The following is a 23,354-nucleotide window of genomic DNA, read 5'->3' on the forward strand; positions in this document are numbered from 1 at the left end:
AAGAATAGTGAGACCTCATTTGGGTTTATCGTATTAACACATTTCACACTACATTTCTTAATGGGCTGCTTAGTTGGATGGCATTTTTAGTCACATTTGGAGCCTGCTATTGAAAAACTCCTTTCTTGTTTCTTTTAAATAACCTTCTATGGTGTTGAACTTGAAAAGTTTGTCAGATAGAAATGTTTATGTTCTCTCATCTCAGCTAAAATAGCGTAAAGATGAAAGTATCCAACACATATATTTACTGAGTACCTGGAGGGATATAATTCAGAGGATGCAGCAATATCTGAGCTGCCACCAGCGATGCAGCTCCTGCTTGATGTAGGTTGTATGCATGCCAGGGTAAAATGAATAGTCCTATGGCTGTAATCAATTTACTTCATTCAGACAATTGGCAATTATATTTTCAAGCAACTGGCAATTTCATCTGCTTTACCAAGTTTTCCCAAAACACATAACTGAGGACTGACAGCAAAGATAAATATTAACAATAAAAAAGGACATCTGCTGCAGTGGTCAGAATCTGGCTAAGTCTGAGGGCACTCACCCCACCTGAGACTCCCCTCCTCCCCCCATCGCCTTCCTGAATCCTTATTCTCCCTTACCTGGAATGAAGTTGGCATTTAAGAATATAGTAGAGATACAAAATGTGGTATGTACTTGCAAAGAATCCCAACAAATCGGTTTCTACCTACATGGATTCCATGAATAACTGGATTTCTTCCTTATCCCCTTTTAAGACAAAGGTCAATAAATAAAGAGCTGCAGTGATTGCCTTAGGACTCTGCTTAAGATATTTGGAGACCTGAGTTTTAGTGCCATTTCTGTGACTGGACTTTTGACCTCAAGCTATCTCCTCTCTGAATATCTGTTCTTATAACATTGAGATGTTGTTGAAAGGTCCCCAATTCAATTCCTTGTCAGGGCACATGCCAGGGTTGCAGGCTCAATTCTTAGTGGGGCACGTGCAGGAGGCAGCTCATCAATGATTTTCATCATTAGTGTTTCTCTCTTTCCCTCTCCCTTCCTCTCTGAAATCAATACAAATATAGTTTTAAAAAGATGTTGGGCTGGATGATCTGATCTCTAAGGTCTCTTCTGTCTATAGTACCATGGTTTTAATATTAGAAACATTTTTTTCTAAGCTCAGTACATTCAGCCTAGTCTCTTACACCTTCTGTATCTCCAGTCCTGCTTGTGACAATAATATTATATCCAATTTTAAATACTTCACAATCATACTTTCCTTCATAGTTTTTAAAGCATCTTTACATTCATTATCTCATTTGATCTTCATAAAATCTCTGTAAGGCATACAGATCAGGCATTATTCTTCCAATTTTATAGATGCAGAAATGGAGACCTAAACAAGTAAAATAACTCAGTGGTCATAGAGCTAGATAATTTCAGAGATGGAAAAAGAACCCAGATATTCTAACTTCAAGTCTTGTGCTTTATTCCTTTGATAGATATTATATTACTAATGGCATCTAATATACCAAGCACTTTCCATAAATTTTATCATTTAATTTTTACTACTACGCTATGATGTGGGCACTGCTATTCATCCCACTTGTCAGACAGAATAACTGAGGCTTGGAGGGGTTAAATTCCTCCCCTGTGGCTATGCTACAAGAAAGTGATGGATCCAACATCTGAGCCCAGAGAGTCTGGCTTTGAGCATAACCACCATTTCTATATTGCTGGTATTGTGTTATTTACCATGTACTTTAAAGAGGATGGAAGGTCAAATTCTCACTTTGGTTGCCCTATCTGGTGGAGGAATAATGATCATTCCAGGAGGTCAAGGCATCATTGTAAGCCTCAGTGACTTGGAAATCCACTTAAAATGCACAAATTTGGGTAATGATTATAAAAATTATGGCCTATATATGTCATAAAATGACACTATGTGATAAAATGTATAGGCATTAAACAATCAAATTTTCAGAGAACATTTAAGGGGTCTGAAAAACTGTTTCTTGTATAATATAAAGTTAAAATGGCAGGATACAAATCTGTGCATATGGTAAAACCCAATTTTGGATGATTTTCTACTTCACTTGGATGATTTTTATTATCTATATTTTGAAAGTTTTTTTCAAACAGCATGAGTAATTTTGCATTTTAACTTCTATAATTATTAAAAATGTCCTATATTTAAAAACCTATTTGGAGTATTATACATGAAATAATTCAGAAAAAGAAGGTATCAGCAATGGTAACTCAACAAAACCTGTGGTGCTGTTTCAGTACAACAGGGTGCTGGCATGATTGCAAAACATGGTGGAAAATACCCTGCTTCTGGGGATCTGGCCCTTTAGATTCTCATCTTGCTTCAGCCATTAGGGAGCTGCATCACCTTTGGCAAATCTCTTCTTTGTTGCCTCACTTTCCTCATCCACAAAATGAGGTAGTTGGACTAGAACTACTTGATCTTTCTCCAACAGTGTGATCTATACTAGTATTTCAAGACTTTGGTTTGCTCACGCCTGAGTATAAATCAGAGGGTGATAAAATGACAGGTTAACAGTGGGGGCACTAATTGAAAGATACCATTAACCATGCCTCCTGAAACTCATGTTTACTGCATTGCTAATTCACTTGCTGTGTATTTATTCTTCCTCTAAGCCACCTGTTTTTGTTCGTTTGTTTGTTTTTAAAGACAGGGTTGTCATGTGGGAAAATACCCTACATAAGTGCCAAGACTTGGAAGACCTGTGTTATAATCTCAGTGCATCCATTCAATAGCTATGAGACCTTGAGCAAGTCACTTAGTCTCTCTGTTCCCGTTTCCTCACCCAAGAGAAAAAAAAAATCAGTGATCTCATGAGACAACATAGCAATGGCTTTGGATAGGAAAGGAGAAGAAGTAATGCAAGTGGAGTAAGGGCACTCTGGAATATGAAGGGAAAATTTTCTTTTGGTCATCACCTAGGTTTGGGTCTGCTGAAGATAGCATGCGGGTAAATCAGCTCCAGCATACAAAAATAGAGAGGGTAGAAAAAAAGACTACATTGCCTGGTAGTCCTCAGCAGGATCCTTTCTAGTGAGTCTATGCTTGTGTAATCAGCTGGTTAACCTTTGCTCTGGAGAGAAATGGAGACGGAAATGCTGAAAAATCACATTAGCAAAATTTCTCTTTTAACCTTTTCCATATCTTTTTTTCCCTTGCTATTTATGGTCTGACTTAGGCAACAACATCAAAAGAAGAAAATTCATCCACTTAAGCTTATATGCTCTAAACTTCTATCCACACATCAACCTTAATTAAAATAACTCAGAAAAATCACGGCTGGGAGAGCTCAACTGGCACCACATTTTCCCACGTCTAAGTGAAGATTCCAGGATACACTTTTCCACTCTCCCACTTTCAACCACATTAAAATAGACTTTGCATTTGAAGAAAGGTTGTTCTTTCCCTAAAGCCAAGAAAAGTGCCAAGGTTCTTATATTACTATCCATGCTGCTTTATTCCAAATGTATCTAGTTCAAGTAAAAGTTCAGAAGGGATCATGCCCTTCTAGGCCCATGGTTGGCAAACAGCAGCTCGCAAGCCACATGAAGCTCTTTGGCCCCTTGAGTGTGGCTCTTCCACAAAATACCATGGCCTGGGTGAGTCTATTTTGAAGAAGTGGCGTTAGAAGAAGTTTAAGTTTAAAAAATATGGCTTTCAAAAGAAATTTCAATCGTTGTACTGTTGATATTTGGCTCTGTTGACTAATGAGTTTGCCGACCACTGTTCTAGACAATTCCACTCAATGATGTCATGATTAAACCTAGTACTGTGTCTATCTTTGGGGGACATCAAGTCAATTATTTTTCCTTTGCTTTGCCCCAAAGAAAATCCTTCATGCCTGAAGCAACATTTTGAGTATATTTGGTGGTGGCCCTATCTAAACCTGTTCCATCTACAGATTCACAGACAATACAAATTAGTTTGGAGGGATTTAGGGATAGTAGTAGATGGAAAAAATCTTTTTGTGGTTTGGTTTTAACTAGTTCTATTCCTCTCCTCCATTTACCAATAACCTCAGTACTCTACTAATAATATCTACCATTTATTGAACATTTACTATACACTAGGCATCAGAGTACATATTTTACATGGATAATCTCATTTAATCTGGACAAGAAAGTTATAGAGTACTTACTGTTATGTTCACCTTCACTTCACAGATGAGAAAACTGAATGTTAAAGAAGTTAAGTAAGTTATATGATCTTTTCCAAAGATCATATAAACAGTAAGATAAAGAACCAATATTCAAATGCAGGCAGTATAATTTGAAGCCATTTTTTTGCCCTCTGGTTGCTCCCAGACTAAGTAGGAGAAAGAGGCTTCTACGAGGCAAGGGTCAAACAGCAATCCTTGCTTCAGAGAGTAAGGTGCAAATCCCAAGGGCCAGGAGTACATGTGTATAGGGTTGGGAAGCTCTAGGTCTCTTTATGCAGGAAAAAGTTCAACTTTCCTCGCTGTTTTCTTCTCATGTTCTATTCTACAGGCAGTAGAAAGAAGAACTTGGTAAAATGAGAGTTGGTACTAAAAAGTCAAAGGGCACCCTCAGTAACTTTTACACAAAGTGGACTGAACTCTTTTAAAAACCAACAACACACACACACACACACAAAACAACTTTAGCTTTCTTTTCGTTTTGTTAATTCTCACCTGAGCATATTTTTTTTCCATTGATTTTTTTAGAGAATGGAAGGGAGGAAGGGACAGAGGGATAGAGACAGAAAGAGAAACATTGATGTAAGAGAGAAATCCATTGGTTACCTCTCACACATGCCTGAGTGGGTTGGGGATTGAATCTGCAACCCAGGTATGTGCTCTTGACTGGGAATCAAACCTGAGACCCTTTGGTGCATGGGATGATGCTCTTCCACTGAGCCACACTGGCCAGGGCAAAAAAAATGATTTTTAGAGAGAGGAAGAGAGAGAGAGAAAAACATTGATCAGCTGCTTCCTGCATGTGCCCCCACCGGGGACTGAACCCACAACCCAGTATGGGACAATGCTCCAACCAACTTAGCCACACTGGCCAGGGCTGAACTAAACTCTGGAGAGAGACTATGTATTTAGTCAAAGGGTTGGCTAGACTCAAAGATGTGCCAGAAGTGGGTCTCTGTTGAGTTGTCATCATCTGGATGAAAAGACACTAAAATAATTATCTGTAATCTTAGATTATGCAGAAAAATGCATCTCTGAGTTCTTTGACCATAGAGCATCTGAGTAGCTTTTGCTCATAAGAAGCAAACTGGGTGAATAAATTTGGATGTATGAGTGAGAAATGTAGGAGGTCAGGGTGGTTGCTGGGTGGTTTGAAGGGGTGCTGTGATGGCTTTCTTGGCAGAAAAAAATAATAATTGGGCTTGGGAAAGAGTTTAGACTGTAGAAAGGCTCAGAGAGCAGCTGTTCAAGAAGGAAGTCTAGTCCCTAAAGTGACAAGATATTTTACTTTTCAATTGAAACTAGGTTTCTGTTTTTAGGACAAAAAGCTCCAAGGATTTTAAGCTAATGATTATGTTGATAATAATAATATTCAATATGTGCCAGGCACCATTCTAAGTATTTTATATGGATTTTTGAATTAGCTCATTAAAACTCTCAACAACCCTATGAGATAAGGACTATTATTACCCCCACTTTATAATTAAGAAATTTGAGTCACAATGAAGTTAAATAACTTGCCCTAAGTTCTCACACCTAGTAAGTGGAAGAGTTGAGATCTGGACAAGGAGAAGCTACAACTGGCTGGAATTATTTTCCACTGATTTCAAGGATTCAATATTTTATGTCTTATAAAGAAAATATAAGAGATATGGAGAGAATTTTTTAGATGTAGAAAAAGAATTTAAGAGACTTTGTTTTGGATGAGCCTTCCCTAGTAATAAATGAAGTGAAATTGTTACTAGAAGAGGATATAATAGGAATTGACAAGTTAGTGATAATATGTCCAAACTGGCAGTCTCCTCAGAGATTATCCGGGAGAACCTCTCCATAAAAACTAGAACTAGAGAACAGAGTGACTTGTCCAAGGTCATATAGGCAGTGGTGGCAGAGTTGAGACTGGATTCCAGGTCTCCTTATTCCTGTTGAGAATATTGTTTTGTCTACCTCAATTGTACTTATTCCATAGACCCCTAATCCTACTTTTACTGCTTCTCAAGGCCATAAGAAATATGGTATCTCAAATTTTATATTTTTCTAATTTACTTTATAAGACTTCAATATAAATTGTGTCACATATATGTGGGTTATTTAGTCTGAATCTATAACCTCAGGGTGGTCATTTTCCCTTGTTGGGAAATACATAGTGCAGGAGTGGTTATCTAGCAATTAGATCTAGTCAAGAAATGGTTCTACCAGCACTTCAGGTATCTTTATCTCTAATGTACACCAGGTGTTTTGTTAATTAACATTTAATTTTTTCATTTGTGAAATCAGTAGTGTTCAACATATGTGGATTGGTTAGAAATATGGTAGAGGAGTTTCCAAATTGGAAGAAAGAAGATATAAGGATCTAACAAGATTTGTAGTGTTATCCCTTCGAAATTGTACCTTAGGCTTAATTTATGAATCACTCCTTGGGCAACCACTAAGAAGGATTCTTATTTAGCTGCAGCCTGACACTAGAATATTGTTTTGTCTACCTCAAGTGTTACTTCATGCAAGGTGCTGTTTGAGCACCTAAAAGGATAAGGAACTGGACTTCACTGAGTCCACAGAACAGGCTGTCCAATTATTTTTATGCCTCTTTGCCATTATTTTAATGAGAAACAGGATTTTGTTTAAAGCTTACTTTAATGCCTGGTGGTGAGGGTATGGGGGAAAGATCTATAGCTCTCATTCTAAACATGGCAAGTTACTGATATCCAACAAAACATAACTGAATGATTGTGAATGACCAAATTGGCTTAGGTCAATTTATAACTTCAGATAACTCTATTTTGGATCCCAGTCTAAAGTTGGTGAGCCTCTTTCTTAGGAGTGTATGGGAAGATCCTATTCCCCTATATCATCCTCTTGAATTACTGTTTCTGACCTGCTGAGTGCTCGCTAATAACCCTGTGACAGCTAATAACCCTGTGCCAGTGTTCTGACCTTGCTGCAGGCCTTAACATTGCCTAGGGGAAGGTTAGTTAGAGTAGAGCTTCCACTGAACCATGAAAGGCCACTGGATATACAGTGTATGCATGTAGGGCTATAAGTATGTGTACAGAGAGAAGGTTCTGCCATATTGAGGTACCTTGATGATACACTAAGAGGAGAAAGTCAAAATAGGATATTGACTAAGAAGAGCTTTTCTATCTACTCTATGGTTCCCAATAATTATAACCACCAATTAATTGAGCTTCCCTCAATAAGTAATGTAGCTTCTAGAAGGAGGTGGGTAGTGTAGGTTTGAGATCAGAAATTTGCACTTAGCATTTACCTAAGTCCTGTTTTAGATGTGTTATTGTACCACAGTGGTTTTAAAAAATGAATTTGAGTTTGATTGTGTTTGGGTATGGACATGGACTCCCCAGATTGCCACAGGCCCTACCACTCTATACCTGGACCAATTTCCACATTTACCTGACTTCTAAAATCATTTGCTATTTCAACCCCAGTTGAAACTGAGCCCAAGCTCTATAGTCAGGAAGATTTCAAGTAAAATCTTGGCTTCACTAATTAGCCAGCTGTGTGACCTTGAGCTAGTTGCTAATATATATTTTGAGCTACCTCTGATTCTTTTTTTATAAAATGGTGAAGAGAGTATCTCCTTTCCAGCAATGCTGTGATGATTTCATGAAAAAAAGGCATGTAAAATGCTTAGTGCAGTATCTTCCACATTTTATGGGTTCAATAAACAGTATTGCTATTATTTCACTCCTGATTTTATTGTTGATAGCAATGATGGCACAATGAATACTATAAAAACTGGTTGCATTACTGAATGTTATATAAACTGATTGCAATACATATATTTTTTTAAAAATGGGATGGCATTAGCCATGACAACTAGCTTATAGCATGGCTAAGGACCAATCATTATTTAACAAGCAAAGAAGGGAAGAATTATTGTCAAAATAAAAATAATTTCCTTGTTTTTAATTACCATCTCAAAGAACATTTTTACTTTACCTTAGAGACTATGACTTGAGACTGGTCTCTTATTTCAAGGCTTGAATTTCCAACCTGAGAGCCAAACTCACTAATGCTTGCATAGGCCAACAGTTTCTCACTTATTTACAGAAGTAACATATGTGAAAGTTTTTGGTACAATATCTGGAGCTTAGTGGGTCCTCAACAAATAATCATTCTGAATCCATATATCTCTATTTTCAATACCAAGGTTTATTAAAACAGTGATTTCCAAATTCAGTGTGCATTAGAATTACCCATAGAGCTTTGTTAAAAAGACCTATCCTTATATTTTCTGATATAATACATATGGAATGTGAGATAAGCATCTTTAGTGATTCTAATGTAAGTGATGCAATTCAAGAAACACTTTTAAACTAACAAAAATTAACTTTGGAAATAGCAATGAAATATAAGAATATTTGAGAATCTGTTACAGGTTATGGCTCACTGGTTATCAATGTTCTTTCTACCTTAAATTTACAAAGGTTGTCAACCATACAGAGACCCATACCCACATCTACTCAATTATTCCTCTGTGGGCTGGGCCCTGATCCATTTCTGTCTCATCGATTGCTGGGAGCCTGATAACTTTTTGGACAGCTGAAAGGATGAGAGCCCTGGCTGGAATGAGTAATTGGCAAGGTAGAACAGCCAATCATGGATAACTGAAAGACCAGTTTTGATTGCAACATTTTTTAAAAGTTAAAGAATCCTCACCACCTCCATCACAAATTGATTTTACTTCTGAAAATATTCCACAGTAATTGTGGGGAATCAGAGGCTAGATTCAATTGTAGCTAATAACCATGCACATTAGAGGCAACAGACTCACTAACATCTGAAGGGTGTGACTTGAAGAGTCAAGGGCAACTAAAATCTTCGTCAACAAACTACCAGATTTTATCTATAAAAGTCAAATGTTGCAAAACAGGTGTGTTTTTGAGGGACTCTTCCTCATTTTCAAGTCTTCCAATGCCCTCTGGATGCATATCATCCATTTGGTGCCCCACTTCCTTGGGCAAATGCTTTATTCTGGGTCACTCACCTATCTTGGAAAGCCTCCTCCAAGGATCCTGCAAAGTAATAGGTGGTAATCTGATGTAATATTTTTTCTGGAAATATTAATGGCTAATAAGGATTTAACTCATTCCTTTCGAGATAGCATGCTTCAATTTTAATACAGGCCTTTAGGGCAGCAACACGAATAAAATAATTTGTAGAATTTTAGACTAATGACAAACTGATGGAGGACAAAATTTGGGATAATACGTTGTCATTTGGCAGTCCTCAAATGACAGTGAATAAGCTCTATATGACTTCCCTGTAGCAGTCTTCAGTTTAGATATGTTTGAAGTGATATTACTTCCCTTCCCTCCCCTCTATTTCACAATGAGTACTTGACATTGACTTTGAAAATGGAGTCAATTTTGGGGGCTCATGGGGAGGCAGACAGGACTCAGGTAGCATTGTACTTCTTGTTTCTAATCCTGTTTAAGGAAAGTCAGACAGCTGAGGAGCAGTTGCTACATGCCTCCTTCTGTCATGCCTTGACCCAGAGAGGCAAAGTGAAAAGGCAGTTGAAACTACTTGCCATCCTTAACTCTCTTGGGCAGGTTGTTTCTAAAAGGTACACTTTGAGGTATGGCAAGAAGCCAAGATACTGTCATCCTGGCTCATGAGCTACCTCCCCTCTTTAGCCTGTCTTCCAATCTTCACTTCAAATCCCTACAAAAAGCAATTCTAAATAGATGGCCTCATCAGATATCTAATCATGCTACCTACAGATATAGCTGAAATGAACACAGCATTGTTGGGAATAGGTTAGAGACATCCTTCAATCAGAGCAAGCCAAATGTGTCTCTTATAGAATCTTCTATGTAAGGGAAGAAGGTACAGATGTGGGTAAGAGTTTGCCAGAGAGAGCCATTTTCTTTGGTAATCGTATGCTGTCTGCTCGGGACTCTACTTATTCAAAGTGTGGTTTGAGGACCAACAGCATTGGTATCATCTGAGAACTTGGTAGGAATACAAGTTCTTGGACCCCATCACAGATCTATTGAATAATAATTTTCATTTTAATAGGATTCCCAAGTGATTGCTGTGCACATGAAAGATGAGAAGTGCTGCTTTAGACTGACTTGTGCCCTATAGGGTTAAGGGGTCATTACCAGCTGTGTTTCCTCTACCCATCTTTATCCTTGCTCCTGTGCCTCCTCCAAATAAGACCAAATGATTGTCCTGTTGAGGATAATAGCTAAAGGTGCCAGTGGTAGTTAGGAACTGAGAATTTACTTCTCTGACCAATGTTCGAATGGAAATCTAGCTGAGAGTGTTTTGGTTATTTCCATGGGGAGAGAAGCCAGATGTACACTTGAGCCAAGCCCAAGAGAAGGATTGAGGGAGTCAGAAGATTACACTACTTTACTAGGCTTCCAAGTCCCTCCAGAGCTACCTTTAAGTATCTATAAGGGGGATGCTGCCTTGTAATCATTGAATTCCACATGCCATCACAGGGAAAGGAAACTCAGTTGGAGATCAAGCTTCCCTACCATGTCTCCCCTTCTCCGATCTCCTTTTCATGACAGTGCATCTCCTGCCAATGCCAACATAGGTACCTCCAGACTCTCCAAAAACCTGTCATTGTTTTTGTAATAGAGATAAATATTTACACTCTTTAAAATAATTTTATTGACATATGATTGACATACAAAAAGATATACAAATTTATCTCCTTTAGAAAATGAATCCCCATGAACTTTGACTGCTTTCCAAATTACCCCAAAGGCTTTTAAATTCAACATGGTGAAGGTGCACCTGCCCTATGCCTTGGGTGTACTTACACCAAACCTACCATTTGCAAGTTGCTTTTTACTTTGGTCTGTAAAAGTCTTCCACGACCAGAGCCACTTGATCTTTGATTTGGGTAGAGTAAACATCCACTCTGTGTATCATGTCCAGAAACATCCCTATTTGAATGTCTTGCCTTGAAATTGAGGCATTAGGGTTTCCAGAGCAAATACTTCCCTGTTAGATACATTAACCCTCTTATCACACAGTTTAAGCTAGATTTCTATTTTAGATTTTTAAAAAAGCTATCATCCTCAAAGTAGAATGCAGGCCCTGAGGAGGGTGAACCAGGAACAGAGATATTCTGATGAAGAAGGTGCATTAGGTCTAGAAAAGTCCAGGGTAGAAAATAATTCCTAGGTAAGTTTATTGTGGATAGGGTGCCAGAATCAGGGGCCAGTCAGATCAGCAAAAGAGCATAAGCTGGGCTGACAGAGCAGGCGGGGGAAATAATGTCAAGAAAAGAGGTAAAAGTGTGAGGGGGATAATTTTTATTCATGTTAACCTTTTGCCAAATACTGACCCCTTTCAGGGACTGGGCCTTAATTCAAGGCTCACCCCACACATTGGCTGAGGCTATTTGTAGCTCTCAGCCTGGAGCCCAGCCATTTCTAGAAGAAGGAGGGAGCTCCTTCTGTGTTTGCAGAACTCCCACTTCTGCTGAAGAATACTCATTACCCCCACCTAGGATTTTAATTGCACTCTCCTGTGGACATTTCATCAAATTAGACCCAAAGTATCAAAGCCAAAGGAAGAAAGTTGGAGCTTATTTTTTTTTAAATGAACCAGGTAAAAGTATGCATATAATTTTCCTGACCTTCAGAGTTTTTGAAAGTTCCTCCAAATATATCTGCAGTCTCAATCTATGAAGTTTAAAGTTAAATCATTGAATAAACAGGTTATTACCCTCTCCAAAAGTTATGAGTTCTCTTATAAAATTATCACCCTCTCTTAAAATCCTTTAACCAATTGCATAAAAATGACAATCTCTTATCCACAAAGGAAAACTAATAATGATGCCTCCGCAGCTTCATTTATTTTTTTAATGTGTTAAAATGAGACCAGCCTATCACCTCCGACTATCTATAATAATGAAATTTAAAAATATATCAGGAGCCAAAAACTTATGATAAAAATCTCTACCAGCCTCCATTATTCTTATTCAATATTGGGGGTAGGGGGAAATGCAGCATTAAGGAAACAGCCTCTGATGAAGGCAGAAGTGGGGAATGTGGAAAATTAGTTTCATTTAAAGGAAAAAGGTTGAAATTGCTGAGATAAAACAAACAAACAAAACATGGCTCATTTTGCAGTATGCATAGATAGAGAACAAAATGGTGTTCTTTGTTCCTTCCCCTCAAGCCTTTCCAGTATCTCCCATCCTGCTTAAAAGATCAAAGGGAAGCTGCCTTGTAGGGGAAGTAATACACTTCGTTGGAAATTCACCTTTACAACCTGCTGATTGCCATCTATTTTTATGGCCCAAATGAACAGCATCACCTTCCTCCCTCCTCTACACATAAAAAAATAGATTTTTAAAATCCATAATAAACCTTGTGAGAAGGTGAATTATATTTTTGACTGGCACCACTAAGGCGACCTCTTGGTGCTTCAGTGGATTATGCCAGCTGGCCAGAGGGGCTGAGAAGTGAGCTAAGCCAGTGCGTTTATTGAAGCCTGGCAAGCAGACAGAGGAGAGATGGAGAGCAGCAAGGGCACAAAGATGAGGGGTTGGGTGTGGGAGGTGAAGCTGGAGCAGTTGATGTTGGTTAGTATGTGAAGACCTGTTTGAGGGCAGGAGCTGTGGTACTGTGTATCTTCATCCTGGGTCCAAAGATTACATGAAAAGGATGAACAGGAAAACAAAACCAAACCCACCAAAGAGCAGAAAATAGGATCAGGGGAGACATTTCTTTCCCAAATGGACCTAAACGGTTAAATGGATCTTGGCAATTAGAATAATTAGATAATTAGATTGTGACTCTGTGAGCAGGAGACAGAAACATGTCTTGGCTAAGTACACTTGGTAGCAAAATGCACTCAGTTATAAAAGAAGCTCCTAGTTAGCAGGTATATTTCAAATGGCTCAGGAAAAATAAAGTAAAATAATGCAGCTGATGAGTTAGAGTTAGCCAGCAAAAGGGATTTTGCCTGGGGCTCTATTAGAGTCTACACTCCCACGTCTCACTCTCAGTCCCACCATCAATTGCACCTCCATCAACAGATTTTTATTTAAGCCAATGCATTTAGAGCACAATTCCTTGGTGAATAACCTTTAAGGTTACATTTGCCTTTTCCTTGCTTCTTGCAAACAGTGCGTAATCCACGAGAGCACATTTGTTGGCTGTAAAGGTGTACAACAGCAATTTTTGCAATGACAGTGCGGAGAGGGAATATGAGATCTGTGTGCTAATGAGCTGACACTGCAGAGACTGGGGCGATGTAGTGTGGAGTGCACTACAAGTGCACAGCAGCAAGACACAGGAGGGGACTTCAAGGGAATTGAAGGCATTTCCTGAGGAATCAAGCCACTCCAATGGGACCCAAAAGTCCCTTGGTGTTTTCACATCTTGCAAAGCCCTAGGATGATCAAATCTGTGTTGTGTTTTTGGGTTTTTTTTTGTGTTTTTTTTTTTTTTTTTTTTTTTTTTATAGAACAAACATGTAACTTAAAAAAGTGTGTACATCTCTTTTCATATATAGTAATTTTGTGTGTTTGAGTGTCTCTGTATGTATATGAATGTATGTGTCTTGAAATCATAATATTTACATCATCCCTCTTTCTGGGGTTATCTGACCAAACTGAAAAGTATGGTAGCAAATTCAATTAATCCCAATGAAAAGGGAACATGGGTTCCAAATCAGATGAGTCTCTTTGATAAACTTCAATTCACCTCTGAGCCGAAATCCCAAATGAACCACCTTTCAAAGCCAGAGAGGCTTTTATTACCTTCTTATGACAGAATGAAATTGGAGTCTCTCTTAAGCAAACCTTTCAGGGGTTGTGCAAAAATAAAATAAAATAAAATAAAATAAAATAAAATAAAATAAAATAAAATAAAATAATAAAATAAAATAATAAAATAAAATAAAATAATAAAATAAAATAAAATAATAAAATAAAATAATAAAATAAAATAAAATAGAATAAAATAGAATAATAAAATAACATAGCATAACATAACATAAAATGGTTACTGGTGAAGAAGAGTCTTTAAATAACTGATGCCTAGATTCCTTGCAATAAAACCTTCAGATTACATTGCAGAAGGAGAGCAGAGAGCAGTGGCATGCAGAAAGTATTACCCTTTGTTTATTTTTTGGGTATTTGTTACTATGTCCTAAAAAAGTGTATGCCTATCTCAAGATTGAGGGCACAGGAAAGATCGTGGGAAAATCAATTTTAGTGCTAGGGAAAACTACAACTAAGAATTCTAAATGAGAACAGGGAAAAGTTTCTTTAATTTTTGCCATCCCATTCCACATTGAATCAGATAGGAGAGGTGAGTGACCAGATTTGTACTTAACTGGGATTTTCTCAAATCTTCCCTAGGTCTCCAGGGAGGGGCAGACTAAAAAATCTAGAGAGTTTTTTGTGTTCTTGTTTTTTTTTTTTTTTTCTCTGTGAAATATTGCAATCAATTGGAAGAATTGGACCTGGGATCACCTGCCAAACCCCAGTACTGAATTAGTATTGTATTCTGACACCTGATAAATGTGATCTTTACTTCCATAAGAAAAAGAACAATCAAGACCAGGGGAATATATGAAATATACTTCTAGGGCCTTCCTGGCCTTGTGAAATGATTGTTTTCTGCATTCAGAGACTATCAGACTGTGGTTGGACTAGTGATCTTTCTTATACTAAGCTTCTAGGCAGCAGCTGCCAGGAGACAGCTTTGAGATCTGGCCCCCATTCAATGATTGTGACATTCAGAGAGGACTGTTTCAGGGACCAGAGAAGATGAAAGCTTTCCTCCTCTGTCTTCTGAGCTGTAAAGCTGGAGAGTGCAACAGGCAGCTGGGTACATACACATCACTGGTTTCTGGATATTTCTCCTGTGTGTGTCAGTGTATGCATATGTGTGTATCTGGCATAACTAAGGGCAAGGTCACCTTTTTGTTTTGTCTTTCTTATTGCCCAGTGATCCATACCTCTTATCTCACATTTTCAAGCCCCAAACCATAACCCAGCCTTGTAAGCTTGTTAGCAGAAGTTCTGTGAATTTAGGGTGTGTGTGGGTGGGGAGGGGGCGTTTTTACCAATTTATTTTTCTTGCCCTGAAAGGTAAGGCATTAAGGCAACTGAACATCAGGCAATGATCATTCCCTGGTTGCTCTTTGAGTGAGGTTCCTGAGCTGGCTGGTGTCGATCTGATTTGAGCATTAAAAAAAAAAAAAACACCACAGAATGAAAAACCTTAGAAATCAATCATTTCTGAGAAGTCAATTGACACTCTTATTTCAGTCCTCATCAGTGGAAAGACACTAAAGTGAGTTCAAATGTTATTTGTTATTAATAATAAAAAAAATCCTGGTGATTTCAAGTATTTGGTTTTAAATCTGTTCTAATTGATACTTAGGAAGCTGCATTTGAGCTTCAGCCTCTTGCAAGATCACAGTGCTGCAGGATTAAGAGTCAGCTGTGTGTTGTAAGTGCTGTAGAGACAGGCTGGGATCACAGAAATAAGATGCAAAATATAGACAGACATTTTGTAACTTTCACACTTAGCTGGAATTAATAAGTTCCTATTTTTGTCAATGTCGGAAAGCCAAAGAATGTCAAATACAGAGTATCACAGAAAATGTTCATATAAGGATCTGTACCTTCAGTTAAAATTTTCTTAAAGCGAATACTGTCATTTTTTTGCAATGTATTTCACCCCCATCCTCTTGACCTAAGTCTTGAAAATCCAAGGAACCTGTGCTCTTGGAGACTCAACAGTTTTTGGAAATCACATTATCCTTTGAGGCAGAAGAATTTGAACTCAGTCATATATAAAGTTTCACACAACAAAACATAAATATGACTTCTCCCTTGAATGAAAGCCAGAAAACAAAAATTCTAAACCACACAATCCATAAAAACAAAACATATGTCATTATCAGCCTCATTGTTGTGAAAACTTTTACTGCAATAAGCTTAAAGAATTATCAGTCTTTTTCATAAAACATTCCATTCAAGAAAAACCTGTGTCCAACAGGCTGTCATTTGGGTTCCCTTGGTTTTACTCCTCAAAATGTCCCCTTTCTAGAGGAACAATTACCATGGCACAAACAGGAATTTCAGAAATAGCTTTGGGGCTCAGGAAATTCCTCCTTTTTTATATTATTAGCCTGATGCAATCTCCCCCCTCCACCTTTTGCTTTAAGTTAAGAACTGTGTTGTCCTTACCAATATGTGGGCAGGGTGAACAACACTAGGGGAGACAAAATAGAAGCAGTTTTCCAAATAGCCACCTGAGCACTGCCCTCTCCTTTCCCCTCAGTTTTCCAGGTGTTCATCATTTGTAATCAGTTTGTAGTCTTATCAGTTCCTATCAGAACTCTCTAGGTAAGAAAGGTGATAGTCTAGGATAGAAAAAGGCCAGGGAATTAAGCCTGATCTGTCCTTCAAGGTCACTTGTTTGCAGAGTTTCCCATATTTGGCTCCTATCTATTAGGCAATTGTCAAATTCAGCTGATTTCTACAGCCAGACACTAGCTTTAACAGTCAAGTAATGTACATCCTGAATTGACTCAATCAAGAGGCTTCTTTTTTTAATCCCATCTGAAGAAATTTCCCTGAACAACCATGCTATTTTTTCTTTCCTTTTTTTCTGCCAAAAAAAAAAGATGTGGGGGAGGAATTGCTGGTTTAGCACTGAAGAAAATGAAACTTTTGCATCAAACATGATTCAGGAGAGAGTTTTGTGCACTGATTTAAGTCCCTCCCTCAGCAGGATCCTCTGGAGTTGGTTTATGCCGCATGAAACCTTGATTGATTAGAGCCCCTAAAATGTCTATTGAGGTGATCACCCATTCCCAGCACATATGCAGACCCCAAGTCCCACGAGCAAAATGCAAGTAAGGTCCCAAAGGTTCCAAAGGGAGGAAAAGCAGATCTACTTACAAGCATTAGTCACAGAAAAACTATTGGAGGAATCCAAGTGATCTACGTGGTAATTCAAATGGAAGGGCTTCTCGGTGGTGTTCTGGTTGGTGTTGTATAACTGCACGGCAAAGCGGAAAGCGCTGTGCTCCTGCACCGTATTTCTCATGAAAAGTCCACCTATAAGCACAGGGAACCGAGATTTGGCTTGTGTCCCCCCCAGGACAGGTTACAAATTAGAGAGCACTGCAGATAGGAGATCCCTCTCAATGGTATGGGGGTGCGATGATAATTGCTTTTCAACCAGTGTGTCTTTCAAGACTCTTGTGAACTCAAATTTTGGCCAAGAGAAACCTGGTTTTCCCCTAGTCTGAAGAGGAGGAGGAGAGGCTGGAGAGAAGGGGAAAAGGGGTAAAAGGGAAGAGGGGGGCTCCTTTGGGGTAGGATGATGGAATCAGGAGTGGGACTTGACTGTTTCTCAGGCAGTAGCTTCCTCTCCATTGCCCCCTCCTCTCCAACGCACATCTCCACAAGCTTGTTAATGTTTTTCTGGCATAAAGGGAAAGGTTGGCAAGAAAAACAATTTCATTCTCCCTGGTGCCCCCATCCTGTTCCCCATTGCCACTCATGTCCACCATTACAATATAGGGGTTTGGTTTGATAATGGCAACAATTTTAACTTTTTGACTTGTAAATGCAGACAGAAGATGAGAAAAACTCCCTCCCAGCGTCCGGGAACTGGGCTCCAGACAGACACAGCGGCAATTCATGAATTGCCGGTCTGGCTGACTTCGCTGCTTCCTCACTCAGTTCCTTGTTTCACCCCTGGCTCCTACCGCATCCTCCACCTACCCAGATTCCCGATAGCTGCCCGGGTCTGGGGATCCAGAATGGGCTTCCACCTCTCCCAGCACTAGCCTTTCTGGGGTGAATCGAGATGCCGAGGTGCCGGACAGGGCGCCCTGAGCCGGGTAACGTGCCCTGGCGCGGCCCCGACAGGCGGCATCACCCTGGGACAACTTCCAGCGGCAGCACGCACGCCATGCCAAAGTCTAGAACAGCGAGCCTAAAAACCGGGACTCTTTGCCCCTTTGCAGTATCCAGCATACTTCCCCTGTTCACCACATCTCGGAAAACCCAGCAGTCAACTCCCCTCCCCAGCCCCGGGAGACTCCTCTCTGGTGCCTGATGCTCCCCAGACCCGCCAGCTCTCTGGGGCTCAAATCTCCGGGATTTCTGCCCGGTCCGGTCTCTGTCCCCAATCCCCCTCCCCAGGCATTGCAGGACCGGGACCCGTGGCCGCAATAGCCACGCCAGGGCATTGGTCTCTGGTGCAGAAGAACCCGGCCCAACCGGCTGGCTTGCTCGCGCTTACCTATGCTGATGGTGTTGGGGAATCCTCCGTGAGAATGACCCAAAAGCCCCAGGACTAAAAAGAAGACCGCCTGGAGCACGCTTTGCCCCATTTTCTTCTGCCTGGCCATGCTACGCCTAAAACGAAGCTGACAAGAGCATGGGCGCAACTCGGGAGTCGTCAAAATAATAACAGGAAAAGAAAAAGAATTCGCTGGCTCTTATACCCCCTCCCTTCAACTTGCTCGCGCTCACTCTTCCTTTCCACCCTACACTAGTCCTCCTCCTCCACCACCTCCTCTCTTCCTCTCTAGAGCGCTCTCTCTCTCTCTCTCTCTCTCTCTCTCTCTCTCTCTCTCTCTCTCTCTGCTCCCTCTCGCTCTTAGATTCTCTCACACCCCCTCCCTGCCCCCCACCTCACTTCTGTCTTCACACCAACGTGGAAGGCGGGTTCACTGACTGCAAGCTCCGTTAGCCAAAGAGATCTTTCTGTCTCTGAGAGAGAGAGAGAGAGAGAGAGAGAGAGAGAGAGAGAGAGAGAGAGAGAGAGAAGAGAATTACCTAAAATACAACACAAAACAAAAAAAGATAAAACACCAAAAAAACAAACAAAAAACACAAAAGAGAGAGACAGAAAAAAAAATTATACAGAAAATCCAAGACTTTTCTCCCCTAGAAGATGGTGGGTGTAAAGAGGGGAAAAAAGAAGGAAAGAGGAAAAAGGCTCAGCGCCTGTGAATTGGGCTCTTCCAATTGGGCCAGTAGGGGGATATCGATCAAAGTTGATCTGACGTGGAATTAAAGCCGCACACCGCTTAGCTCTACTGCAAACTGCAGCCCCGGACTGCAAAAGCCTTGGCATTGGCGTTTGTCAACATGGGAGATGGGATCAATAGAAATACACTAGTCCTCATGTGCACCAGCCAATCAAGCTGCAACTGGCCCTTTAAAAAAAGAAAGGAAGAAGGAAAAGCTGCATTGAACGCTGCATTGTCTCTGCGTTTGTACTCGTGTCTTAAAGAAGGGGGTCCTGGGGTGCGGTTAGTGGTTACTCGGGAGTCTTTGTAAGATTTGGAGAAGCAGTTCCCATCACAATGCGCCCAAAGATGCTGCGCATGCCCGGTCCCTACCGCTCAATTTTTACAGCAGAGATCCCAGGGCTAGCGAACAGCCCCCAAAGCCCACAGCTTTGTGAGGCCAGTGCCTCCCCTCCCAAGTGCAGAGCCAGCCTTGGAGGCAGAAGGGGGCAGTGATGGGCAGTATGGGGCTGACTGCTTTAGAGGACGTAGAAAAAAGTATGTGCCCGGATGTGGTAACTAAAAGGTTAATGAAAAGGACGCTCAATCCTATTGAGGAAGGAGGAGAAAGATGTGGGAATGAGCTGGGATCGGGTAGGGATTGAAAGTTAAGGTTAAGAAAACTGTCTTTAGCTGCCTTGTTCCCTTGGTGTTGCTTCTGAACATAGCCCCTGACTAATGACTCCAGAGGCTATAAATCCCATCTCCCTCCCCCTCCCCGCTGTTCTTGTACTCTCTGCTCTAGGGCAGGAAAGACCCTTCCAAGTCAGGCAGTGCAGCTGGATCTCAGTTGAGGGGGGGGGGTGGTTCCCTATATCATCTTGTGGATGGACCTCTTGGTCTATAGACTCCTCTTCCTAGTCCCTTTCTCCAGTGGTGAGAAAAAAGCAGCCTTTTTGTCTTCCCACATCAGCTATTCTGGAAATGACAGTTTTAATCTTTCCCCATACCAGCTATTCTCCTTTTCATATCCTCTCCTCCTGGTTTACATGCACATGCTGCCAGTGTACAGCAAACTGTAACACATGGGGCAGGAAACATGGGACAGGGCCCAGGGGCACAATTTTGGATTTGGGCATGACATAGGTTGGAGTCTGGAACAGAAAGTTTCCATATCCTTGGGCAACTAGAAAAATGGTTCTAGGCTCTTTCCAATTTTCTATCCATTTGATAATGCAAAATCTCTTCCTACCTCATCACATATAAAAATCATGTCCACATTTGCTAGTCCATGGCTAGGAATGTGGGAGAAACCTGGGAGTCATAGAAGACTGAATTTACAAGTGGTTAGAGCATTGGGGGCAAAGAGGGTAGCAGAAAATGGGTTGGTCACCTCTTAACAAATGTGAGGAGTGAGATAGCATGGTTCAGGAACATAGACCTAGGAAACAGATCCAAGTTCAAGTCCATATTCTCTCACATATGGCAGAGTGTAACCTTGAGTGACTTTCTTAATCTGAACCCCAGTTTTCTCATCTGCAATATGGGAGTATTAGTAATCCTTTCTCTATAAAGTAATTATGAATTAAATAAGTATTAAATAAGATAGTAGATGGGAAAGCATCTAATTCAGTGCCTCACTCACAGAAGAATCAATAAATGTTAATTTCCCAACTTCCTTCCCTCTTTCTCACCTTTTAAATGTGCTTCCCCCCCCCCCAAAAGTTCCTCATGCTGTCAGCCTCCTCTTTCTCCACCATCACCCAAACCTCAGACTCTGCTACCAATCTTTACTAGTGTTCCACATCAAAATCTTCCCATTGAAGCTTCCCAAGAGCCCCAGGAGATAGTAGAGAATCTGGTAGATAAATCTTTACTAAGGTTTTAACCATGGACAGTGACAATTTAATATTAAAAATGACACATTTAGAGAACCTGTACTTTAATTTTTTATTTTTTTAAAAATTGTTTATTGCTGAAAGTATTACATATGTCTCTTCCAGTCCCTCTGTTGACTTCTCTCAACCAGCACTCACCCCCATTATTGTATGTGTCCATTTTATACAAATCTTTTGACTGATCTCTTACCCCCTCCTATCCTCCCATGCCTTCCCTCTGAGGTTTGATGGCCTGTTTGATGTTTCTAAGAATCTGTACTTTTAGATAATATATTTGCATTTTATTTATTTACTTTTTAAATCATGCTTTTTTTTTATTTGTTTGATTTTAATTGATCTTAGGGATAGAGAGAGAGAAAGAGAGAGAGAGAGAGATTTGTTATTTGTTGTTTCGTTTATTTATGCATTCATTGGTGGATTCTGGTATGTGCCCTGACTGGGAATCTAACCTGCAACCTTAGTATATCAGGACAACTCTGACCAACTGAGCTACCTGGCCAGGGCAACCTAGTTGCATTTTAATAGGAACATTCAATGCTTTAACCCAAAAGAATAACTTTAATAAGGATTTTCACTTTTGATTTCTGGTAGGTAGACACTGTATTTTGGATGGAGGCAGGTGTCTTTCAGTATACTTCACTCCTGAAGGTACCCATTCATGCTTAGCCAGCCATGAGAAGTGGTGGACGAAACAATTGCATGCATCTTCACTGTAATTTGGCTTGAAGACTAATGGGGTGGGTGAGAACAAAAGATGAGAGGAAGAAAGGCATTTCAGTGCCTATGCACTTGAAAATTCTCAATTGAATTCATCACTGTAAATGGCACCCATCCCTTTTTCAGTCTCCTTTGCCTACTACCTTTTCCCCTTTCTTTCATCTGCTGCCACTCTTCCAGCTTTTAGCTGTCAGTGGCAGTTGTTGGCAGAATTGGACTAGTCCCATCTGAGCCATCAGGGACACTTTAGTGGACCAGGCATATTGCTGTTGGTAAAAAAAAAAAAAAAAAGTCTGTATAATACATGCAAATTCTTTTGCAATTAATCCCTCATCACAGAAAGCAGTGAACCACTTTTTGAATTTCATTTTTGGTTTTCCAGTGAGGAGCTACAGATTGTACTAGCAGCATCATAGCCACCAGAAGTTGCCAACAAAGCCCCAAATCTAGCTCTCCCCCTGTAGTTAAGAGATATCCCTACTGGAGTCAGAATTATCTGCTAGTCTTAGGACCCATGGTTTGTACTTTTAAATGCACTTTATGACACACTTTAAACAGCAATAAAAGAATTCATTGCAGTTGTTATTATGAAATTGTCTTGTATTCTTTCATGAGGTGATTATCCAGACCACAAGAGAGGATTCAGGAGAACTACAAGAAAACAAATTTCATTATATTTACAGGTTCTAGAGAAACAGTCACCCTATTCCACAAAGGGGGCCATATGGAGGGAGTACCGGGGGAGTGGGGTCAACCAAGCAAGTGGGAAGGAAAGGAAGAGAGGAGGGAGAGAGAAGAAGAAGAAGAAGAAGAAGAAGAAGAAGAAGAAGAAGAAGAAGGAGGAGGAGGAGGAGGAGGAGGAGGAGGAGGAGGAGGAGGAGGAGGAGGAGGAGGAGGGAAGAGAAGGAGAGGAGTACCCCATGGGCAAATATCTTTATTGAGATCAGGATAGAGTACAGAAGCAAAAGGTGTGAAAGGATTTCATTGGTACATTTGAATGTCATTAGATCCCAGTTAGGGGAAGGCAAGAAGGGGATCTTATCACACAGGTGTACCTGGTCACCAAGGTAAAGTACTCATAGCCTATTTTCAGGGATGTTGAGGCAGCAAAAAATATGAAGTTTTAAGATTTATAATACAAAAGAGAAAATACTTCTCTTCATGAGGTTTCTGTTTGTTTCAGGCTTGGGATAAGGGCACTTGTATAAACAGAAAGAAATGTCAACTCGTGAAGCTTGGGTAGGGGATCTATACCATACATTGAGCCTCATACTTTTCCAATTTGATACTTTGCAAATAGGCAAAATAGAGGTAGAAATCATCTGATTTGTTGGAAGGAAACTGCTATCCTCTTAAAGGTAATGAAAACAAGATACTACAGGCATACCTCAAAGATATTGCAGGTTCAGTTCCAAACCACTGCAAAAAAAGAAGTGAGTCATAGTCTTTTTTTGCTGGTGGAGGGTCTTGTCTTCAATTTGTAAAACACACAACATTTACAAGTATGAACTGCAATATAGTGAATGACAATAAAATGAGATTATGTCTGTATATCCTTTGTCTAGTTCAAAGCTAA

The 23,354-nt window shown here is 40.0% G+C and overlaps 1 protein-coding gene across 6 annotated transcripts in view; it reads right to left on the minus strand.

Moving 5' to 3' along the window:
* GRIA3 (glutamate ionotropic receptor AMPA type subunit 3) overlaps window positions 1–18,822 on the minus strand; it is a 332,083-nt gene extending 313,261 nt beyond the window's left edge. For 5 of the 6 annotated variants that reach the window (XR_014793766.1, XR_014793767.1, XR_014793768.1 and 2 more), the window contains exons 1-2: window positions 18,449–18,822; window positions 17,095–17,253 (exon numbers count right to left, since the gene is read on the minus strand). Coding sequence is in view for 3 of the 6 variants with exons in the window: in XM_084870792.1 (XP_084726918.1) it covers window positions 17,095–17,253; window positions 18,449–18,557 (268 nt within the window). In the remaining 3 variants the exon portion in view is untranslated. The remainder of the gene's footprint in view (window positions 1–17,094; window positions 17,254–18,448) is intronic. The other variant, XM_084870790.1, reaches the window with a different exon arrangement.
* Between the last annotated feature and the right edge of the window lie 4,532 nt (window positions 18,823–23,354).

The sequence above is a fragment of the Pipistrellus hanaki genome (genome assembly GCF_964339955.1).
Source record: "Pipistrellus hanaki genome assembly, chromosome: X".
NCBI classification, from domain to species: domain Eukaryota; kingdom Metazoa; phylum Chordata; class Mammalia; order Chiroptera; family Vespertilionidae; genus Pipistrellus; species Pipistrellus hanaki.